The sequence below is a fragment of the Nerophis ophidion genome, linkage group LG12 (genome assembly GCF_033978795.1).
Source record: "Nerophis ophidion isolate RoL-2023_Sa linkage group LG12, RoL_Noph_v1.0, whole genome shotgun sequence".
In the NCBI taxonomy this organism is placed as follows: Eukaryota; Metazoa; Chordata; class Actinopteri; order Syngnathiformes; family Syngnathidae; genus Nerophis; species Nerophis ophidion.
The window spans coordinates 16,298,256-16,321,114 of NC_084622.1; the positions used below are offsets into that span (position 1 = coordinate 16,298,256).

Genomic DNA, 22,859 nt, shown 5'->3' on the forward strand with positions numbered 1-22,859 from the left:
GTACCATATTCCTCCTTTTTCTCCCATTTTATCCTCTTACTAACATTTTTTGTTTCATGTCAAAGCCGTACAGTAGTATCTTTACATGCAGTCACTGTGTAGGTGGCAATATTCACTTGACACTCAGTCACCAGTCTTCATTTGGATTGCAAATTAAGTTTGTGTGCGCAAATGGGAAAGATCTAATATGCAAATCGTGGCTTTTTGCTTTTAAATTAGCTTGTTAGCTTTGTGTCCTCTTTGGGAAAAAAAATGTTGTTGGTAACATTATTTCATGTTGACCGTTTTTGTCAGTTATCAGTTTTAGTAATTTTTTAGTCAGCTAAATTGATGTAATTTTAGTCGACTAAATTCCTCAACATTTTAGTCACCTTAAATCAGGGATGTCCAAAGTGCGGTCCGGGTGCCATTTGCGGCTTACGTGCAGTGATTTCTCCAGATTCTCTGAACCTTTTGATGATATTGCGGAGCGTAGATGGTGAAATCCCTAAATTCCTTACAATAGCTGGTTGAGAAAGGTTGTTCTTAAAGGGGAACATTATCACCAGACCTATGTAAGCGTCAATATATACCTTGATGGTGCAGAAAAAAGACCATCTATTTTTTTAACCGATTTCCGAACTCTAAATGGGTGAATTTTGGCGAATTAAACGCCTTTCTGTTTATCGCGCTGGAGGCGATGACGTCAGAGTGTGACGTCGCCGAGGTAACACACCCACCATTTTCATTTTCAACACATTACAAACACCGGGTCTCAGCTCTGTTATTTTCCGTTTTTTGGACTATTTTTTGGAACCTTGGAGACATCATGCCTCGACGGTGTGTTGTCGGAGGGTGTAACAACACTAACAGGGAGGGATTCAAGTTGCACCACTGGCCCGAAGCTGCAAAAGTGTCTGCTGCCAGACCCCCATTGAATGTGCCAGAGTGTCTCCACATTTTACGGGCGATGCTAAGGCAGACATGGCACAGAGATGTATGGATAACCTGCAGATGCATTTGCAACGATAGTCAACGAAATCACAAAGGTGAGTTTTGTTGATGTTGACTGCCAGCTAATCGATGCCAACATGCTACGCTAATCGATGCTAACATGCTATTTACCGGCGGTGCTAAAGCAGACATGGCACAGAGATGTATGGATAACCTGTAAATGCATTTGCAACTATATTACATTTCCTTCCACCCACATTTAATGCGAAAAAAAACACTTACCAATCGACGGATTTAAGTTGCTCCAGTGTCACAAGATGCGAAAGTCCTGATCGTTTGGTCCGCACATTTTACCGGCGATGCTAACGCAGCTATGGCTATGAATAGCGTCAATAGCTATTTGCTCAATAGCTTCAGTTTCTTCTTCAATATTTTCATATTCCAACCATCTGTTTCAATACATGCGTAATCTGTTGAATCGCTTAAGTCGCTGAAATCCGAGTTTGAATCCGAGCTAATGTCACTATATCTTGCTGTGGTATTCCCATTGTTTGTTTACATTGGCAGCACTGTATGACGTCACAGGGAAATAGATAGTACTAGATAGATAGTACTTTATTGATTCCTTCAGGAGAGTTCCTTCAGGAAAATTAAAACGGTTTAAACCCTTTAAAGGGGAACATTATCACAATTTCAGAAGGGTTAAAACCAATAAAAATCAGTTCCCAGTGGCTTATTTTATTTTTTGAAGTTTTTTTCAAAATTTTACCCATCATGAAATATACCGAAAAAAGGCTTCAAAGTGCCTGATTTTCGCTATCTGTAAATCCACCGTCCATTTTCCTGTGACATCACATAGTGACGCCAATACAAACAACATGGTGGATCAAACAGCAAGATATAGCGACATTAGCTCAGTTTCAGACTCGGATTTCAGCGGTTTAAGCGATTCAACAGATTACGCATGTATTGAAACAGATGGTTGGAGTGTGGAGGCAGATAGCGCAAACGAAATTGAAGAAGAAACTTAAGCTATTGAGCAAATAGCTATTGAAGCTATTCGGCGATCGCCTTTTAACCAACGATTGCATCTTTTGACCACTGGAGCAACTTAAATCCGTCGATTGGTAATTGTTTGTTTGGCATTAAATGTGGGTGGAGGGAAAGGCTGGATGCAAATATAGCTACAAATGTACATACAGCTAGCTTAAATAGCATGTTAGCATCAATTAGCTGGCAGTCATGCCGTGACAAAATATGTCTGATTAGCACATGAGTCAATAACATCAACAAAACTCACCTTTGTGATTTTGTTGACTTTATCGTTGGAAATGCATCTGCTTTGAGTGTCGCAGGAAATCCACACATCTCTGTCGTAGCATCGCTGTCGTCGGTAAAATGTGCAGAACAAACGAGGGACTTTCGCATCTTTTGACCACAGGTGTACTTGAATATGTCGATTGGTATGTGTTTGTTTGGCATTAAATGTGGGTGGAGGGAAAGGCTGGATGCAAATATAGCTACAAATGAGGCATAATATGTACATACAGCTAGCCTAAATAGCATGTTAGCATCGATTAGCATGCCGTGCTAATCGATGCAAAATCCACGTAAGTCAACTTGAATCCGTACCTGATCGTGTTGTTACACCCTCCGACAACACACCGACGAGGCATGATGTCTCCAAGGTATGGAAAACAGTCAAACAAACGGAAAATAACAGAGCTGATTTGACTTGGTGTGTGTAATGTGTTTGAGAAAATGGCAGATTGCTTCCCATTGTAACGTCAGGGGTGAAAGGTCATTGCTCCGACAGCGAACAATTGAAAGGCGTTTAAATCGACAAATTCACCCTTGTAGAGTTTGAAAATCGGTTAAAAAAACATATGGTCTTTTTTCTGCAACATCAAGGTATATATTGATGCTTACATAGTTCTGCTGATAATGTTCCCCTCTAAACTGTTGAACAATTTGATTACGCATTTGTTGACAAAGTCGTGACCCTCACCCCATCCTGGTTTGGGAATGACTGAGCATTCTACGGAAGCTGCAATTATACCCAATCACGGGACCCAACTGTTCCCAATTAGCCTGTTCACCTGTGGATCAGGGGTTAGTGCGTGTGACTCACAATCAAAGGTCCTGGGTTCAGTCCAGGGCTCTGGATCTTTCCGTGTGGAGTTTGCATGTTCTCCCCGTGACTGCGTGGGTTCCCTCCGGGTACTCCGGCTTCCTCCCACCTCCAAAGATATGCACCTGGGGATAGGCCCCTCCCACTTCCAAAGACATGCACCTGGGGATAGGCCCCTCCCAATTCCAAAGACATGCACCTGGAGATAGGTTGATTGGCAACATTAAATGGTCCCTAATGTGTCAATGTGAGTGTGAATGTTGTCTGTCTGTCTGTGTTGGCCCTGCGATGGGATGGCGACTTGTCCAGGGTGTAAACTGCCTTCCCCCCGAATGCAGCTGAGATAGGCTCCAGCAACCCCCGCGACCCCAAACGGGACAAGTGGTAGAAAATGGATGGATGGATGGAAGATAAATGTCACATAATCTTATTAAAATGATATAAAAATAGATTTAACCACAAAAATTAAAACTACATGAGGCAATTCCTGGAATCTTTTGTTTGAGAAATGGTATTACAGAATTCCTGGAATTTCCGGAAAACCAAGAACTTCGTTTTTTTTGTCCTGATTAAAAGGAATGATTTGTCAGTGGAAAGGTTGAAGGGGGTTGAAAAATGTGGAAGGAGTCGTCGCCAGGAAAAAGGGTGAAAAAACGGAGAAAAATTTTTTTACTTGAAAGCATGTGCAGGATGAGTGGACTGTGTTGAAGGTGGAATGATTTGAATAGTTTGAAAAATTTGGAAATGGTGGAAGTTTGAAAAATGGCCAATTCATTTTGGATGGGGAAAATGTCCCTAAAAACTGAGAATTTTTGGGAAATCCAGGAAATTGTTTTACAATTGTTAAGAGGGAGCACACAATTCCTAAACAGGCTGAACATTTTGAAGTGGATGAAAAATGTGGGAGTTGTGGAACTTTGAAAAATGTTCCATTCTTTCTGATGGGAATTTAATAGACATTTGGGAATTTCGGAAAAAGATGGAATTTTTGGGGAAATGCAAAATAATGTTAATGTTCTGAATGAGTTAAAATGCTTGGGGTTGGAATTTTTCAAATTGGGAAAAAGCTAAATTATTTGAGTATTCGGAATGAGGGTTTGGAATTGTTCAAATCGGTTGAGAAATGTTGAAGTGGTAACATTTTTTATATTGAGAAATGGTGTTACAGAATGCCCGGGATTTTGGGTAAACCGGGAACTTTGTTTTTTGTCCTGATTAAAAGGAATGATTTGTCAGTGGAACAGTTGAAGTGGGTTGAAAAATGTGGAAGGAAAATGTGTGAAAAAAAGGTGTCGGGAAAAAGGGGAATTCCTGGAATATATTGAATAATTTGAATGGTTTGAAAAATGTGAAATGGTGGAAGTTTGAAAAATGCCCGATTCATTTTGAATAGGGAAAATGTCCCGGAAAACCTGGAATTCTGGGAATTCCTGGAATTTGTTTGAACCTGAAAAAATGTGCTGGATGAGTGGAATATGTTGAATGGTTTAAAAAATGTGAAAATGGTGGAAGTTCGAAAAAAGGCCAATTCATTTTAAATGGGGAAAAAGTCCCAAAAATCCTGGAATTCTGGGAATTCCCGGAATTCTTTTGAACTTGAAAAAATGAGTGGAATGTGTTGAATATTTTGAATCGTTTGAAAAATGTGGAAATGGTGGAAGTTTGAAAAATGGCCAATTCATTTTGAATGGGGAAAATGTCCCGGAAAACCTGGAATTTTGGGAATACCTGGAATTTTTTTTGAATTTGAAAGAATTTGCAGGATGAGTGGAATGTGTTGAATGGATTTAAAAAATGTGGAAATAATGGAAGTTTGAAAAAGGGCTAATTCATTTTGAATGGGGAAAATGTCCCGTAAAACCTGGAATTCTGGAAATTCCTGGATTTTTTTTTTACTTGAAAAAAAGTGCAGGATGAGTGGAATATGTTGAATAGTTTGAAAAATGTGGTAATGGTGGAAGTTTGAAAAATGGCCAACTCATTTTGGTTGGGAAAAATGTCCCGGAAAACTTGGTATTCTAGGAATTCCTAGAATTTTTTCGAACTCGAAAAAATGAGTGGAATATGTTGAATAATTTGAGTCGTTTGAAAAATGTGGAAATGGTGGAAGTTTGAAAAATGGCCAGTTCATTTTGAATGGGGAAAATGTCCCGGAAAACCTGGTATTTTGGGAATTCTTGGAAATGTTTCGAACTTGGAAAAATGAGTGGAATATATTGAATAATTTGAATCGTTTGAAAAAATGTGGAAATGGTTGAAGTTTGAAAAATGGCCAATTCATTTTGAATGGGGAAAATTGTCCCGGAAAACCTGGAATTTTGGGAATACCTGGAATTTTTTTTTAATTTGAAAGAATTTGCAGGATGAGTGGAATGTGTTGAATGGATTTAAAAAATGTGGAAATGGTGGAAGTTTGAAAAAGGGCCAATTCATTTTGAATGAGGAGAATGTGCCGGAAAACCTGGAATTTTGGAAATTCCTGGATTTTTTTTTTTAACTTGAAAAATTGTGCAGGATGATTGGAATATGTTGAATAGTTAGAACATTGTGGAAATGGTGGACGTTTGAAAAATGGCCAATTCCTTTTGAATGGGGAAAATGTCCAGGAAAACCTGGAATTCTGGGAAATCTGGGAGTTTTTCAAGAGATTCCCAAATAGGCTGAACACTTTAAAGTTGGAAGGGTTTGAATCGGATGAAAAATGTGGAAGGTAGAGTGCGCCAAAATCTGGATGGAAGAAGAATAAGAAGTTGATTAATAATAATAACAGTTTTAATTCTGGTGTAGAAAACTGCTTTAAATAATTGAATATATTTATTTTCCTGGAGGATTGAAATGTTTCAAGTGTTGTCTTCACCCTGCCAGGAGACAACTGTGTTCAGCAGTGCCCGATGCAGACCTTCCCTGACACCACCGGGTGGCGCTGTGAGTCTTGCCACAGCTCCTGCCAGACTTGTCACGGGCCTCGGTCCACAGACTGTGACCTTTGTCTCACGGGGAACCCTCCTCTCCATGACCACTGCCCTATGGCTAACTGCCCCTTGGGCCAGTACTTTGACGGTAAGGCTTCCTGGCAGCCATGAAGGTGACTACTTTTTCCTCTTCCACCTGCTGGTATTGCACAGACACAAGATTAGAGTCCAACTGGGTGTATTCTCTGACAGTGGATGTCTTGCTGGAGGGCACTTGAGCAGAGTGGGCACGCCCACGTTCTCATCTGAGAGCCACTTTGATGGAGCAGTTCTAGAAAGGCTGGCTCCCGCACCCTCATTGATGATCTCTGCCACTTCTCAAGTGGCAATATTCTTATCAGCCAGACTATTTTCAACAACCATTTCATTTCTAGAATGTACACTTTTCACAAAAGTGCTTACAATATTCACATTTCAGCAATATTTTTTTAATCACAGTATATCTTCTGCAGGGAGAAGAAATTACATTTGGTTCTACTTTACAGCTGTAAATTTTGACGTCAGTTTTCATTTTTGTTTAGTCAGTTTTTTGACAAACTTATATGTATTTAGTCTAGTTTTAACAAACAAAATTACAGATTTTAGTTAGTTAATATGACCAATTATTATTTTTTGTGTTGTTTATATTTAGTTTTTGTTGATTAGAATTTGGTTCAGAATCAGAAATACTTTATTAATCCCCGAAATTAATATGTTCAGCACAATCCCAATCAAGATCAGACAAACATCACAGGGAGACAGAACAGGATCGCTGACAGGTCTGCCAACTTCTGGCGGACCTCACAAAAAAGGTGAGAAACAGGTAAACAACGGAGGGAATATATATATATATATATATATATCTATATATCTATATATATATATATATATATATATATATATATATATATACATATATATATATATATATAAAGAAAAAAAATCGATATATATGTATATATATATTTTTTCTTTTTATATATAGAAAAAAATATACATATATATATATATGTATATATAGATAGATATATATATAGAAATATATTTATAGATATATATATATTTTTTTTCCAGCATAATAAAGTTAATCATCAGAGTATATACACTGAATTATTTACAATGTGTGTCCAAACATATATATATATATATATATATATATATATATATATATACATTTGGACACACATTGTAAATAATGTAAATAATTTGATGTATATAATCCCATTAACTTTATCATGCTGATAGTATATATTTGTACCATGAATTGATTAACGTGGATCCCGACTTAAACAAGTTGAAAAACTTACCAGGTGTTACCATTTAGTGGTCAATTTTACGGAATATGTACTGTACTGTGCTATCTACTAATAAAAGTTTCAATCAATCAATCAATCAATCAATCAATCAATCAATCAAACAAACACCTTCAAGGTGCTAAAGATTGTAGATTTAATTTGCACAAATGATCATTCAAAACACAGCAATTGTGGTCTAAATAGGTGGGAACATAAGTGACTACCAAGGTAGTACTTTTTTAGAGAAGATACATCATAATAAAAAGGGTGCTGAAATAAAAGGAGTCTACTAACATTTATGAGATGCATGTTTTATATATCTTGTTTTTATTCCAGCTGAATATGCTAAATGTCACACCTGTGACATGTCCTGCAAGACCTGCTTCGGCCCACAACCACTGGATTGTTCCTCTTGTTTTGAAGGTACCGACACTCTCCGCCATGCTTTTAAATTACCAACAATGATGTCCTTCACGAGCACCGCGTTGTCTCAGGCTATTTTCTGGACAAGGAAAGTTCCTGCGTGCCGCAGTGTCCCGCCGGCTCCTACGCCAACTCCGCCACTCAGCTGTGCGAGAGCTGCTCGCCCAACTGCCAAACCTGCGTGGGCGCCAGCGAGAACTGCATCAGCTGCTCCAAGCAGGGCGGCTTCCAGCTCTTCCTCCACCGAGGGATGTGCTGGTCAAATTGCCCCGAGTAAGCCGCAATAACACTTTCGTCATTTCTCCGAGTGCTGATTCCCAGAGACGTTATGTCTTGTTGAGTAACAAAGCCAAAGAAAAATAAATATTAACACTGACTTAGTACACTACTAACTTAGTACTATGTGATAAAATACATTGTAATTGAGTTATTAATAAAATATAATAATTTATATATATATATTTCTGGAGGTTGCTCTCTAGTGGGTTCCTCGGACCACCACACACTGCGACAAAAGCCCGGACTTCAGGGTACTACACTGTTTAATTTGTATAAATGTCGAGAGCCTTTTGCTTTCCAGTAAAATGTATTTTTCTTTGGCCGTGTCACTCTCTGTCTCTGACTCTCACTCCAACTCCAACATCTCAACCCGGCTGCTGCTAATAAAGGCGACAGAGGAATTAAAATACAGCTTCACCACTTAAATCATATTTTTCTGCAATTAAGAAACTTTTCAATCATTACGTTTCCATTCATTGATTTACCAAATAGTTTTTTTTGTTTGTATTTTCACACCTTTGTGCGAAGTCCAAGGGTGCGCTTGTTTAAATTTAGCGCGGATAACTGAATTAACCTTAACCCGGAAAAGGTTGCAGTGGCATCTCCGGGTTCGGGAGGAGATCTTGCCCCAGGAGTTCAAGCACCTCAGAGTCTTGTTCACGAGTGAGGGAAGAGTGGATCGTGAGATCAACAGGCGGATCAATGCGGCGTCTTCAGTAATGCGGACGCTGTATCGATCCGTTCTGGTAAAGAAGGAGCTGAGCCGGAAGGCAAAGCTCTTAATTTACCGGTCGATCTACGTTCCCACCCTCACCTATGGTCATGAGCTTTGGGTTATGACCAAAAGGACAAGAGCACGGGTACAAAATTCGCAGCCGAAATGAGTTTCCTTCGCCCGGTGGCAGGTCTCTCCCTTAGAGATAAGATCTAACATAATAGTATGAGTCCAGTCCATAGTGGATCTAACATAATAGTGTGAGAGTCCAGTCCATAGTAGATCTAAAGTAATAGTGTGAGAGTCCAGTCCATAGTGGATCTAATATAATAGTGAGAGTCCAGTCCATAGTGGATCTAAGATAATAGTGAGAGTCCAGTCCATAGTGGATCTAACATAATAGTGTGAGAGTTCAGTCCTTTTTGGATTTAACATAATATTGACAGTCCAGTCCATAGTGGATTTAACATATTAGTGTGAGAGTCCAGTTCATAGTGGATCTAACATAATAGTGAGAGTCCAGTCCATAGTGGATCCAACATGATAGTGAGAGTCCAGTCCATAGTGGATCTAACATAATAGTGTGAGTCCAGTCCACAGTGGGGCCAGCAGGAGACCATCCCTGGGTTCCGAGACTGGACAGCCAGCGCTTCATCCATGGCCACCGGACCTCTGCCCCCCTCTCCACAAAGGAAAGGGGGGCAGAGCAGAAAAGAAACGGCAGATCAACTGGTCTAAAAGGGGGTCTATTTAAAGGCTAGAGTTTACAAATGAGTTTTAAGATGAGACCTAAATGCTTCTACTGAGGTAGCATCTCTAACTGTCACTGGGAGGGCATTCCAGAGTACTGGAGCCCCAATAGAAAACGCTCTGTAGCCCACAGACTTTTTTTGGGCTCTGGGAATCACTAATAAGCTGGAGTTCTTTGAAGGCAGATTTCTAATACAACATTGCTGTAGTAAGATCAATAACTGAGTGATCGGGTGTCCTTCCAGGGGTTACTTTGAGACAGCAGAGGGGTCATGTGACGCCTGCGACACTTCCTGCCTGGCGTGCGACGCCGTCGCCACAAAGTGTCTGTCTTGCGCCGACGGCCACTACTTGGAGGGCGGCGTGTGCACGCTCAACTGCTCACTGGGCACGTACCCCGCAGACGACGCCACCTGCAGGCGCTGCCCCCCACATTGCGACGTCTGCTCCGACGACAGGACCTGCTACAGTAAGTGAGAAGGGGGAACATTCATCCCAACGGAAAGTTCACCACTTCTCTCTCGTAACGCTTTTAGAATGTGGTTTCTTATACCTGATGCTTGATGGCGCATGTAAGGCTGATTGTCCAACGGGGTACTACGAGGACCTGGAGGTGGGACGCTGCGGACTGTGCCACCCCACCTGTGGCAGCTGTTCTGGACCTTTGGCAGACGACTGCGACAGCTGCTCCGCATTCAGTCCCAAACTCTATAAGGGCACCTGTTCAAAGGTGTGCCAGACCGGCACCTACTACCAGGATGCAGCCGCAGAGTGTCAAGGTGAGCCTTGTTGTGCCGGTTCAAATATGGTGCTGCTAATAATGTCCACACACGCACTAGTTAGGTCTTGTACGGCCTTTTCTGGAACCTCCAAAGTCCAATTACCGTAATTCCTTAAATTGCCGCCTGCCTAGAATTACTGCCGGGTCAAACTCGTTTCGCAAAATTATTAGCGTGTGCCTAGAATTTCCGCAGGGTCAAACTCGTCACGTGACGAGTGACACTTCACCACTCATCATTTTCAAAATGGAGGAGGCTGATTTCAATAATTTGAAATCGTATAAAGGGAAGAAGATTAAGAGCAATTCAGCAGGATTTAAGGTCCAAGCTATTGAATATGCTAAAAAGAACGGTAAGCAGCTATGTTTTATCAATATACCTGTGACAGGTCTCCAGCCGTCATCGTGTGGGTTGCAGTGACCATCGATGCTAGAAGCATTGTAGCAGGATTGACTCTTGTTTATTATTTCAATGAACAAGTTTTATTGCCAGTCGGTCGTGCCAATTTCTAGCGTGACCTCTCTTCCTGCTCGTCGAGGCACACCTTTTGGTGGCCGGTGGCTGCGTCTTCCGCGGGGTCTCATCTCTCTCTGGGTCGCTCTCGTCGTCTTTGTTGTCGGGTGTTTCCTCTCCTACTTTTTTCACGATTGCTCCTCCTTCACCCCTTTTATGCTGCAGCAGAAGATGCAGGGATTGAGAGCAGGTGTGTCGTTTATGCACCTGACTCGGATTGCCGCAGCGTCGCTCCAAGTGCGCCCCACCTCTCCGCTCCGCTGCATGCGCCGCCTCCTGGCCGCCATCTCGGGTAGGACCGCTGTCTGTCCTATCCTGCTGTCGGCTCCGTCTCTCCACAAGACCGTAGCTGCGTGTGTCAAATATGAGTCATTAAATCAGTCCAAATCGCTCTCGCTGCTGGTGGCCATGATTGTAAACAATGTGAGGATGTGAGGAGCTCCACAACCCGTGACGTCACGCGCACATCGTCTGCTACTTCAAGTACAGGCAAGGCTTTTTTATTAGCGACCAAAAGTTGCGAACTTTATCGTCGATGTTGTTCTCTATCAAATCCTTTCAGCAAAAATATGGCAATGTCGCGAAATGAAGTATGACACATAGAATGGACCTGCTATCCCAGTTTTAATAAGAACATCTCATTTCAGTAGGCCTTTAATAACATGCATATGTTGCTGAATGTTGATGACGGATTATGTGCAGAGTGCCATCAGACTTGTACGAGCTGCTCCGGACCAGACCCGAACCAGTGCACCCAGTGTGAACGGGGCCTGGTGCTGGACCCGAACACACTCCTATGTGGGGTGACGGGTGATAGCGACTGCCCACCGAAGACCTTCCTGCACGACGACCAGTTCACATGCGTAGGCTGCCATCGCCACTGCTACTCCTGCGATGGGCCTGGCAGCCGTGAGTGTCTCACCTGTGCTGTCCCAACATACCTTCACAGTAAGTTCCGGCTTATCTTCTTCTTTTTGGGATTGAAAAGGAATTATATATACATATATGTGTATGTGTGTGTGTATTTTATATATATATATATATATATGTATGTATATATATATATATATATATATATATATATATATATATATATATATATATATATATATATATATATATTGTCATAAGTATTTTAAGTATTTGGCCACTTGCCTTGACTCACATATGAACTTGAAGTACCATCCCATTCCTAACCCATAGGGTTCAATATGATGTCGGTCCACCTTTTTGCAGCTATAAGCTTCATCTCTTCTGGGAAGGCTGTGTTTATAGGAATTTTCCACCATTTTCCCAAAAGCGCATCGGTGGAGAAGGCCTGGCTCTCAGTCTCCCTCATAATTCATCCCAAAGGTGTTCTATCGGGCTCAGGTCCGGACTCTGTGCAGGCTAGTCAAGTTCATCCACACCAGAATCTGCCATCCGTGTCTTTACGGGTCTTGCTTAGTGTATATTATATGTGTGTATATGTATATATATAGCCCTGCGATGAGGTGGCGACTTGTCCAGGGTGTACCCCGCCTTTCCGCCCGATTGTAGCTGAGATACGCACCAGCACCCCCCGCGACCCCAAAGGGAATAAGCGGTAGAAAATGGATGGATCCGCACCATAACACAACAGAACAAATACCTAGAACCCTTTGCAGCACTAACCGCTTTGAAAAATTATTTTGGTGGAAGATTTTACATATTTTGTGTGTTTGCCAAAAAAAAACTGTTTTGTTTGACAAAAAAGGGCGGAAAACAAGTAAAAAGAAAAACAACATAAAAAAATTTAAACATTTTGAAATGAGGGATGGATGTAAAGTTGATGTAGACTCCAGAGATTTAAGCGTTAATATAAAATGTATGTATGCCCTGGCACACCATTATCATCATTTCATGACCCAAGCAAAACCCTTTTTTACACTTTTATACTGAAATAAATACACCTACAACTTAATAAATAAGAACATAGAAAGAAATATCAGCAGCGGTCAAGTTTAGATCCGTGAAGGAAAGAAGAAAGTGAATGAATGTTAATAACTGAATACATTTACATATGTGTACACATTTGTCTTCTTTTTTTATTATTTCTTTTAATGAATGAAGTAACGTTTATGCCAACCTTTTTCCAAAACAGAACATAGAATGTGAGATATAACAGGACAATTTTATCATTTGTTTTAAAAACGCTTACAAAAAAGTTGGACCCCAAACGTTTATTGTGGGACCCCATTTTTATGACTTGATGGGGTCCCAGGGACCCCATTTTGAAAATTCCTAGCGCTAACACTGTTGTCAACAGAGGAGAAAACCTTTTTTATTTAAATAAATATATCATTTATATAAACCAAGTTCAAGTATCATTGGCAAATGTTCACCTAAATTTTCCCGGCTTTGGCACGCAAATATGTGTCCTCTCTTTGGGGTTTCACAATATGGTCAGCCTAACTAAAATGTTCTTTTCTTTGTGCTCGACAAAAGAAAATTAGTGAGAATATCTAAGAAACTGGACTCTGGCTCCGGCATGATGTCTTATTAGTAAACACAGACACGCTATTGTAGTGGTCTTTCTTGTACTATTTGGACAAAAAGATATAAAAAAGACTAAAAACTTGTTAAAAAATAAACAAGTGATTCAATTGTAAATAAAGATTTCTACACATACTGCGATGAGATGGAGACTTGTCCAGGATGTGCCTCGCCTTCCGCCCGATTGTAGCTGAGATAGGCACTAGCGACCCCAGAGGGAATAAGCGGTAGAAAATGGATGGATGGATAGCTGTAAATATACTCCTCTCCTCTTAACCACGCCCTTTCCCGACCACGCCCCTTGCCCAACCCCCGACCACGCCCCCCACCTCCTGAAATCGGAGGTCTCAAGGTTGGCAAGTATGACACACACACACACACACACACCTCTTGTGAGACAAGAAGATTCAGGACGACACAGCAGCTCTCCAATAAAACACACTCACATCTTCTCAGTTTCTAGCTGATAATACATGTAAAAAAAAACGTAAAACAACGCAGTAACGTCTCATGTAGTAACGCTAACTGAGTTACTGAATATAAAAAATAACACGTTAGACTACTAGTTACCGCAGAAAATAATGGCGTTCCAGTTAGTCTCAACACCGGTAACGAGTCATGCATCCCATAGTTGACAGCCTGTTTCACTTCCTTAGACAGTAATATATAAGTTGAGTGAAGACTGCCTCTGCTGGTTGATGCCAATATTGGCATATTTTTGGGATCTTGTAAGATCTACTTTTGCATAACATTTCCTTGTCAATGACATCATCAACTGCATACTTGTTAACCCTCCCAGATTTTCAGGGAGACTCCCGAAATTCAGCGCCTCTCCCAAAAATCTCCCAGGATAAATTTTCGCCGGAAATTCAGGTGGAGCTGGAGGCCACGCCCCCTCAAGCTCCATGCAGACCCGAGTGACGTGTCGACAGCCTGTTTTCACGTCCGCTTTCCCACAAATAAACAGCGTGTCTGCCCAATGACGTTATAACTGTAGAAGGATCAAGGGCGAGTTCTTGGTTTCTTATTTGGGTTTATTGTTAGGCAGTTTCATTAACGTCCTCCTAGCGCGGTAAAACAACACACAACAACAGCAGTCACGTTTTCGTCTACCGTAAAGCAGTTCGTCTGCCGTAAACAGCAATGTTATGACACTCTTAAACAGGACAATACTGCCATCTACTGTGCATGCATATGGTTACTAAAACAAGGATGGACAAGGATGGACAATTCAACCCTTAACTCAACAATGAGTAGATGAGTATTGTGTGTGTAAATGTGTAAATAAATGAACACTGAAATTCAAGTATTTCTTTTATATATATATATATATATATATATATATATATATATATATATATATATATATATATATATATATATACCGTATTCCCTTGAATTGCCACAGGGCATATAGTATGCGCCTGCCTTGAATTACTGCGGGGTCAAACTCGCTTCGCAAAATAATTAGCGCATGCTTGGTATTACCCCCTGGTCAAACTCGTGACGTCACGAGTGACACTTCCGCTGTAATCATTTTCAAAATGCAGGTGGCTGATTTCAATACCGGTCATTTGAAATTGCATAAAGGGAAGAAGATTAAAACTTATTCAGTAGGATTTAAGATCCAAGCTTACATAACACTCAATTTTTTACTGCATGCCTTTGGTAAGTGCCAGAGTGAGAAGAGATTTTAAAATAATTAGCGCATGCTTACTTTTACCGTATGCCTTTGGTAAGTGCAGGAGTGAGAAAAGGTTTTAAATTAATTAGCGCCCAGGCGGCAATTCAAGGAAATATGGTATATAATAAAATAAAATGTATATATATATATATATATATATATATATATATATTGCTAGAATTCACTGAAAGTCAAGCCCCGCCCTCGACCACGCCCACACCCCCCACCTCCTGAAATCAGAGGTCTCAAGGTTGGCAAGTATGATCAAGTGTCTTAATTCATCTGCAGCATTATACCTGGTATATAAGAATCTAACATTTTATTGAACATGTGAGAACTGTAAAGAACTAGCGTAGAGTACGGCACAAAAACAAAAGAAAGAAGTGTATATGCATTCATTTGTGTGTTTGCAGACAGGACCTGCGTGAAGGAGTGTCCGGCTGCCACGTACACGACCAGGCAGGATGCAGACGGGACCCAACTGGGCTTCTGTTTACCGTGTGACCGCGTGTGCGCCACCTGTACAGGTGTGTCGCCCAAAGACTGCCTGGCCTGTGCACCCGGATATTTGCACCTCCTTCATCTGTGTGTCAGCCACTGTCCAACTGGGTATGATTTCCTTGTCATTCCCCATTGTGTGGACTTTGTAAAGACACGTACACTAAGCTCTTTACACTTTCTGTTTGCTTTCTCCTTCCTGGAATTGATTTAAGGACGTTGCTTTCTTAGGATAAATCAACAATAGCACATGATGACCGTAAACCTAGTAACAGTCAACCTTATGAGGTCCAGGTCCTCTTGAGATCTAGTGCAGGGGTCAGCAACCTTTTTGAAAGCAAGAGCTACTTCTTGGGTACTGATTAATGCGAAGGGCTACCAGTTTGATACACACTTAAATACATTGCCAGAAATAGCCAATTTGCTCAATTTACCTTTAACTCTATGTTATTATTAAGAATTAATGATATTTATCTTTGTGGAAACACTGATCATCTTAAGGATTTCTCACAATAAATGTACATAGAAACAGATAAATAACAAACAAAAAAAGGGTATTTTTGTCTGTCATTCCGTCGTACATTTTTTTTCCTTCTGCGGACTTTTTTTGTAGATAACACATTATGAAAAAAACACTTAATTGAACTGTTTGAAAGAGGAGAAAACACGAACAAACTGAAAATTAAATTCGACTTTTTAAAATTCAAAATTCAACCGAAAAAAAGAAGAGAAAAACTAGCTAATTCGAACATTTTTGAAAAAATAAAAAAAAAGAATTTATGAAACATTATTAGTAATTTTTCCTGATTAAGATTATTTTTAGAATTTTGATGACATGTTTTAAATAGTTTAAAATCCAATCTGCACTGTTAGAATATATAACAAATTAAACCAAGCTACATTTCTAACAAAGGCAAATCATTAATTCTTCTAGATTTTCATGAACGCAAATTTTAACAGAAATTCAAAAGACTTTGAAATAAGATCTAAATTTGATTCTACAGATTTTCTAGATTTGCCAAAATATATTTTTGGAATTTTAATCATAATAAGTTTGAATAAATATTTCACAAATATTCTTCGTCGAAAAAACAGAAACTAAAATGAAGAATTAAATTAAAATATGTTTATTATTCTTTACAATAAAAAAATAAATACTTGAACATTGATTTACATTGTCAGGAAAGAAGAGGAAGGAATTTAAAAGGTTAAAGGGTATATATGGGTTTAAAAATCCTAAAATAATTTTTTAAGGTTGTTTTTTTTTCTCTAAAAAAATTGTCTTTCTGAAAGTTATAAAAAGCAAAGTAAAAAAATAAATGAATTTTTTAAACAAGTGAAGACCAAGTCTTTAAAATATTTTCTTGGACTTTCAAATTCTATTTGAGTTTTGTCTCTCTTAGAATTAAAGATGTCGAGCAAAGCGAGAAAAGCTTGCTAGTAAATAAATACAATTTAAAAAATAGAGGCAGCTCACTGGTAAGTGCTGCTATTTGAGCTATTTTTAGAACAGGCCAGCGGGTGACTCATCTGGTCCTTACGGGCGACCTGGTGCCCGCGGGCACCGCTTTGGTGACCCCTGGTCTAGTGTAATAAGTTTCTTGGTCTTTTTTGTAATTAGCACACAGTTTTGCAGTAGAATAAAAGTGCATGTCGCTAAATAAGGTAGAGTAGTCACTGCAAACAACAACAATAATGAATGTATCGTTAAATGAATACTCTCTCATTAGCACTGTTGAGTTAGTTATTGAAACCCATTTGCAGTTACTAGTTACGTTATTTCTAAAGTAACTTAGTTGCTAACTCCATTTCTTACACCAAAAAGTAATGCGTTATTGTGAAAAGTAAATGCCGTATTTTTCGGAGTATAAGTCGCACCTGCCGAAAATGCATAATAAAGAAGGAAAAAAACATATATAAGTCGCACTTGAGTATAAGTCGCATTCTTTAGGGAAATTCATTTGATAAAAACCAACACCAAGAATAGACATTTGAAAGGCAATTTAAAATAAATTAAAGCTGAGTATATATGGAAGTGGATGAGGAGAGGGAAGTCTGGGCTTCCCAGATATAAGTTAGAACAACACACTACTTTGTATTATATTGTAGTTTTTACCTTCCATAACATGTCTACTGACAGATATAAGTTAGAACTATACACTACTTTGTATTGTAAATGTAGGTTTTATCTTCCATAACGTGTCTATGTTAACAATGTTTTATTCCTAGGGGGCGCTATAGTGCAATTTTGAGTTTTGGGGTTAGGTTTTTTGATTAGCTCGCAATTTTCGCCAGTCCTGATGTGTGTGTCCAGTATGGTGAGTTTTGAAGCATGATAAGGGGCTCAAATTACAGCTCAAAGAGGCAAAGGTGAGTGTTTTTACAAAACATTTATTTTGAAGTGGGAATTGCAAACTTACTGTTGGTTTTTGCTGAAGGGTGTCAGTGTAGGAAATCTAGGCCTAAGTGAGACCTACATGGAGGTTTTTGTTCATGTCTCTACGACATTCCTACTGGAAGTTATAGGCAGTTTTGTCTGTTTTCTTCCTAGGAGGCGCTTGAGCGCAATTTTTAGTTTTGGGTTTAGGTTTTATTTGATTAAATCGCAATGTTTGCCAGTCCTGATGTGTTAGTCAGATTTGGTGAGTTTTGAAGCATGTTAAATTACAGCTCAAAGCTGCGGAATAATAATAAAGAAAGAAAGAAAGGAAGAATAAAATGCTAGAAATTCAATAGGGTCCTCTGTCCCAAAGGGACATTCGGTCCCTAATAAAGATTAGTGAACAACAGGCTGAATAAGTGTGAGGGAGGGGCTGTGATCGTCCATACCAAGATGGCTGCCAGGTGCCGTAGCTAAGCCGGTATGTTTTAAAGTTGTTGTTTGCCTGCATATCGTAAAAACAACCAACCAACATTTTACAACTAATTGTAAACTTATAGGTGCCGACCATCAGGGCCGCGTTGCGACGAGAGAGTGTGTGGATGTTAAGATATTACGCTGAGTTGGTAAGTCTATGTTTGCTAATAGTAGCTACTAGCCGTACCCATGTATTTTCAATGGGCTGTTAGCATCGGGTTTTAATCCCTTTTCCTCCTATGTTTCTGATCCGATTGAATTTATTTGTATGTAGAGTCTTTATTTTGGGTACTAACATATGGTCCCTGACTGTTGTGGCGTTTTAAGGCCACCTGCACTTTTTATGCGCCGAGTTGGTAGGTCTATCTGTTTGCTAATAGTAGCTACTAGCCGTACCCATGTATTTTCATTCTAACTTATATCTGTCAGTAGACACGTTATGGAAGATAATAACTACGACATTTATAATACTAAGTACTTCTAACTTATACAGTATATGTCAGTAGACACGTTATGGAAAGTAAAAACTACAACATTTACGATACAAAGTAGAATTTTACGGTAATTTGTTAATAATTTCACACATAAGTCGCTCCTGAGTATAAGTCGCACCCCCGGCCAAACTATGAAAAAAACTGTGATTTAAAGTCCGAAAAATACGGCATTTAGTTACTTATTTTTTTCTTCTTTTTTTTTTAAGGCTCTCATTAATTCCCTTTTAGCCTTCAATTTTAGTACTGTTATTGTACTGTAAAATAATACAATCTGTTGGTCTACATACAACACACCAAGACAAATACATTTTCAAAGGGCCAATTTATTTCAGGCCAGAACAAATTGACAAATATTGTTTTTTTCCAGAAAAATTTGTAATTACACATTTAAAATAAAATGTGTTGTGAAAAAAAGTCATAATATTTTTTTTACCAAAACAACTTGCAATATTTCGAGAAAAAAGTTGCACAAGAAGTTTGTCAAAATATGTAGAGATTTTTTTTATATATATAAAAAAGGATGTCATTTTACAGGATTAAAACAAATTATTTATTTTTATTCTTTTGGAAAAAATGAAATATTGTGAGAAAAAAGTTAGTTTACAATAATTGTGTAGAACTATTTTAGGAACAAACATTTTAAGAATTTTTTTTTTTTCCAGAGAAATTGCCATTTTAAATAATTAAAGTCAAATGTGTTGTTAAAAAATGCATAATATTTTTTTACAAAAAAAAACATTGCAATATTTCAGGGGAAAAGTTGTTATTGTACAAGAATGATGTCATATAATTTGAGAAAAAAAATTGAAATGAAAAAAAAAATGTATTCAATTTTAAAGAATGAAAAGTAATTTTATTATTTTTTTAGAAAAACGAAATTTAGTGAGAAAAAATATATTTAAAAAAAATTGTGTAGAAATATTTAAGGAACAAAAATGTTAAGAAAACTGTGTTTGATTTTTTTTTCAGAAAAAAAACAACGCAATTTTACATAGATAAAGTCAAATGTGTTTTTACAAAAAAAGTTGCAATATTTCAAGGAAAAAGTTATTGCACAAGAATTATGTCACACTGTTTAAAAAGTAACAACAAGTAAGAAACAGCAACATAACAACATAGCTGTAAACTTGGCTTCACTCCAGGAGGGCACACATGACATACACAAAGCTTTACCAGGCATTTTTTCCCCTCTAGGAATTGTGAAATAAAATCATGTCTTCATGAGATCAACACTGTACTGAAGCCAGGAACACTCTACACGTTTCCACAGTTTTAGTTTAGAGATGAGAAAAGATTGGCCTGGCCCAGTAGGATCCATCTTTATGTTTATTGCCGATACTATATAAAAAAAATAACGCAGTAATGCATCATGTATTAATGGTAACTGAGTTACTGAATATAAAAATTAACGGCGTTACACTAACCCGTTAGTCCCAACACTGCTCATTAGAGGGGACCTATGATGATTATAGTTTTCATTTAAAACACTCCCTCGTGGTTTAGATCAACGGTTTTTAATCTTTTTGATCTTGGGACCCAACTTTTCCACTACACAGGGGCCCCAGGACCCACTCAAAAATTAACACTGAATTAGTAATCTTACTCTTTATTTTTAATCGTATTCAATAATTATATCCAAACCTACTCACAGTTTAACAAAATAAACCTTGCCAAACGACATGAATGAATTAATTAGTTAATTACAAAGATTATTATCAAGGCTTAGATCAGGCAGATTACGAAAATAAATACAAATCAAATATACTTAAACTTAAAAAAAAAATGATAAAAAGTAAATTATGCATTGCTGCAATAAATCCACCCATCTATCTATCCTGACTAAATGTATAATAAATAATAGTAATATATATGTTTATTAAACAAACTGTATATAAATATATATTTTGGCGATTAAGAAACTTCACTGAGTGGCCTAGTGGTTAGACTGTCCATAGTGGATCTAACATAATAGTGAGAGTCCAGTCCATTGTGGATCTAACATAATAGTGAGAGTCCAGTCCATAGTGGATCTAACATAATAGTGAGAGTCCAGTCCATAGTGGATCTAACATAATAGTGAGAGTCCAGTCCATAGTGGATCTTACATAGTAGTGAGAGTCCAGTCCACAGTGGATCTAACATGACATTGTGAGAGTCCAGTCCATAGTGGATCTAACATAGTAGTGAGAGTCCAGTCCATAGGGGATCTAACATAATAGTGACAGTCCAGTCCATAGTGGATCTGACATAATAGTGAGAGTCCAGTCCATAGTGGATCTAACATTGTAGTGAGAGTCCAGTCCACAGTGGATCTAACATTATAGTGAGAGTCCAGTCCATAGTGGATCTAACATAATAGTGAGAGTCCAGTCCATAGTGGATCTAACATAATAGTGAGAGTCCAGTCCATAGTGGATCTAACATAATAGTGTGAGAGTCCAGTCCATAGTGGATCTAACATAATAGTGAGAGTCCAGTCCATAGTGGATCTAACATAATAGTGTGAGAGTCCAGTCCATAGTGGATCTAACGTAATAGTGTGAGAGTCCAGTCCATAGTGGAGCCAACATAATAGTGAGAGTCCAGTCCATAGTGGATCTAACATAATAGTGTGAGAGTCCAGTCCATAGTGGATCTAACATAATAGTGTGAGAGTCCAGTCCATAGTGGATCTAACATATTATTGTGAGAGTCCAGTCCATAGTGGATCTAGCATAATATTGTGAGACTCCAGTCCATAGTGGATCTAACATAATAGTGTGAGAGTCCAGTCCGTAGTGGATCAAACATAATAGTGAGAGTCCAGTCCATAGTGGATCTAACATAATAGTGTGAGAGTCCAGTCCATAGTGGATCTAATATAATAGTGTGAGAGTCCAGTCCATAGTGGATCTAACATAATAGTGTGAGAGTCCAGTCCATAGTCGATCTAACATAATATTGAGAGTCCAGTCCATAGTGGATGTAACATAATAGTAAGAGTCCAGTCCATAGTGGATCTAACATAATAGTGTGAAAGTCCAGTCCATAGTGGATCTAACATAATAGTGAGAGTCCAGTCCATAGTGGATTCAACATAATAGTGAGGGTCCAGTCCAGAGTGGATCTAACATAATAGTAAGAGTCCAGTCCTGAGTGGGGCCAGCAAGAGACCATCGAGTATGTCCACCTTGCAGTCATGTCACAATGTGGCCAGACCCCAAAACCTTGCAAAAAGGTGCATCCAACCTTATAAATTGACGCTTTGGTATTAGCACAATCATCTAATCAAATGTCAGAAAAGAATAAATTCATCATGGGTTCCCCTTACCCGCGACCCCAAAGGGAATACGCGGTAGAAAATGGATGGACAGAGGGTTCCCTTCAAGTAGTGCAGGTGTACCTATTTGTGACGCTTCCCTCTCGTGGGTCCTCCTGACCATAACAGACCCCCTCGTGAGCCCGGTAACCTGGTGTGACAATGTCTTTATTTGTGTACGCACACACGCTAGGACCACAATCCACGCTACAACTTTTCAGTCCTTGTGGCTTTTTCCTTCCGGCAACGTCCATCATTTTTGTCCGCTCACCCGCAACTCCAACTCCAACAACATGTATCGCGCCGGCTGCTGCTAATAAAGGCGACAGGTGATCAGATAACCAGTCCCAGCTGGGCAATCTACTCACCTGCCGCTGGCTGCGAGGTCCGGTCCTTACACACCACGCCCCCCTCCACACTATTGTTGTGTTGCTATTGCAAAATGACATCCTACTAATAAATGTCTTATTGTTTTCTTACATATAAATGTGTTTTTATGTCAGCTACTACCAAGCCGGCACCCACTGTAAGAAATGCGACCACTCCTGTGAGATGTGCACTGGTCCGGGGCCAGAGTCCTGTCGGGCGTGTCTCCCTCCTCTTCTGGAGCTGCAAGGGACCAAGATGTGTGTTGAACGTTGCCCACTGCGCTTCTACCAGCTGGACCAGGTGTGCAAGCAGTGCCACGTCAGTTGTCGCACCTGCACAGGTACGCGCCACACTTTGTGTCAATATTGGGGGCCGC

The 22,859-nt window shown here is 39.2% G+C and overlaps 1 protein-coding gene and 1 long non-coding RNA gene across 2 annotated transcripts in view; one reads left to right on the forward strand and one right to left on the reverse strand.

Annotated features, from left to right (window-relative positions):
- The window catches only part of LOC133563031 (proprotein convertase subtilisin/kexin type 5), a 59,270-nt gene that overhangs the window by 30,789 nt on the left and 5,622 nt on the right, over nt 1-22,859 (forward strand). The window contains exons 6-13 of the mRNA XM_061916939.1: nt 5,930-6,124; nt 7,647-7,733; nt 7,805-8,006; nt 9,723-9,946; nt 10,014-10,256; nt 11,472-11,717; nt 15,381-15,576; nt 22,618-22,823. Coding sequence (XP_061772923.1) covers nt 5,930-6,124; nt 7,647-7,733; nt 7,805-8,006; nt 9,723-9,946; nt 10,014-10,256; nt 11,472-11,717; nt 15,381-15,576; nt 22,618-22,823 — 1,599 coding nt within the window. The remainder of the gene's footprint in view (nt 1-5,929; nt 6,125-7,646; nt 7,734-7,804; nt 8,007-9,722; nt 9,947-10,013; nt 10,257-11,471; nt 11,718-15,380; nt 15,577-22,617; nt 22,824-22,859) is intronic.
- Nucleotides 10,780-13,500, reverse strand: LOC133563032 (uncharacterized). Its single transcript, XR_009808980.1, has 3 exons — nt 13,420-13,500; nt 11,018-11,118; nt 10,780-10,928 (listed from the first exon to the last, which is right to left on the reverse strand). It is a non-coding gene; the product is annotated as an uncharacterized LOC133563032 (long non-coding RNA).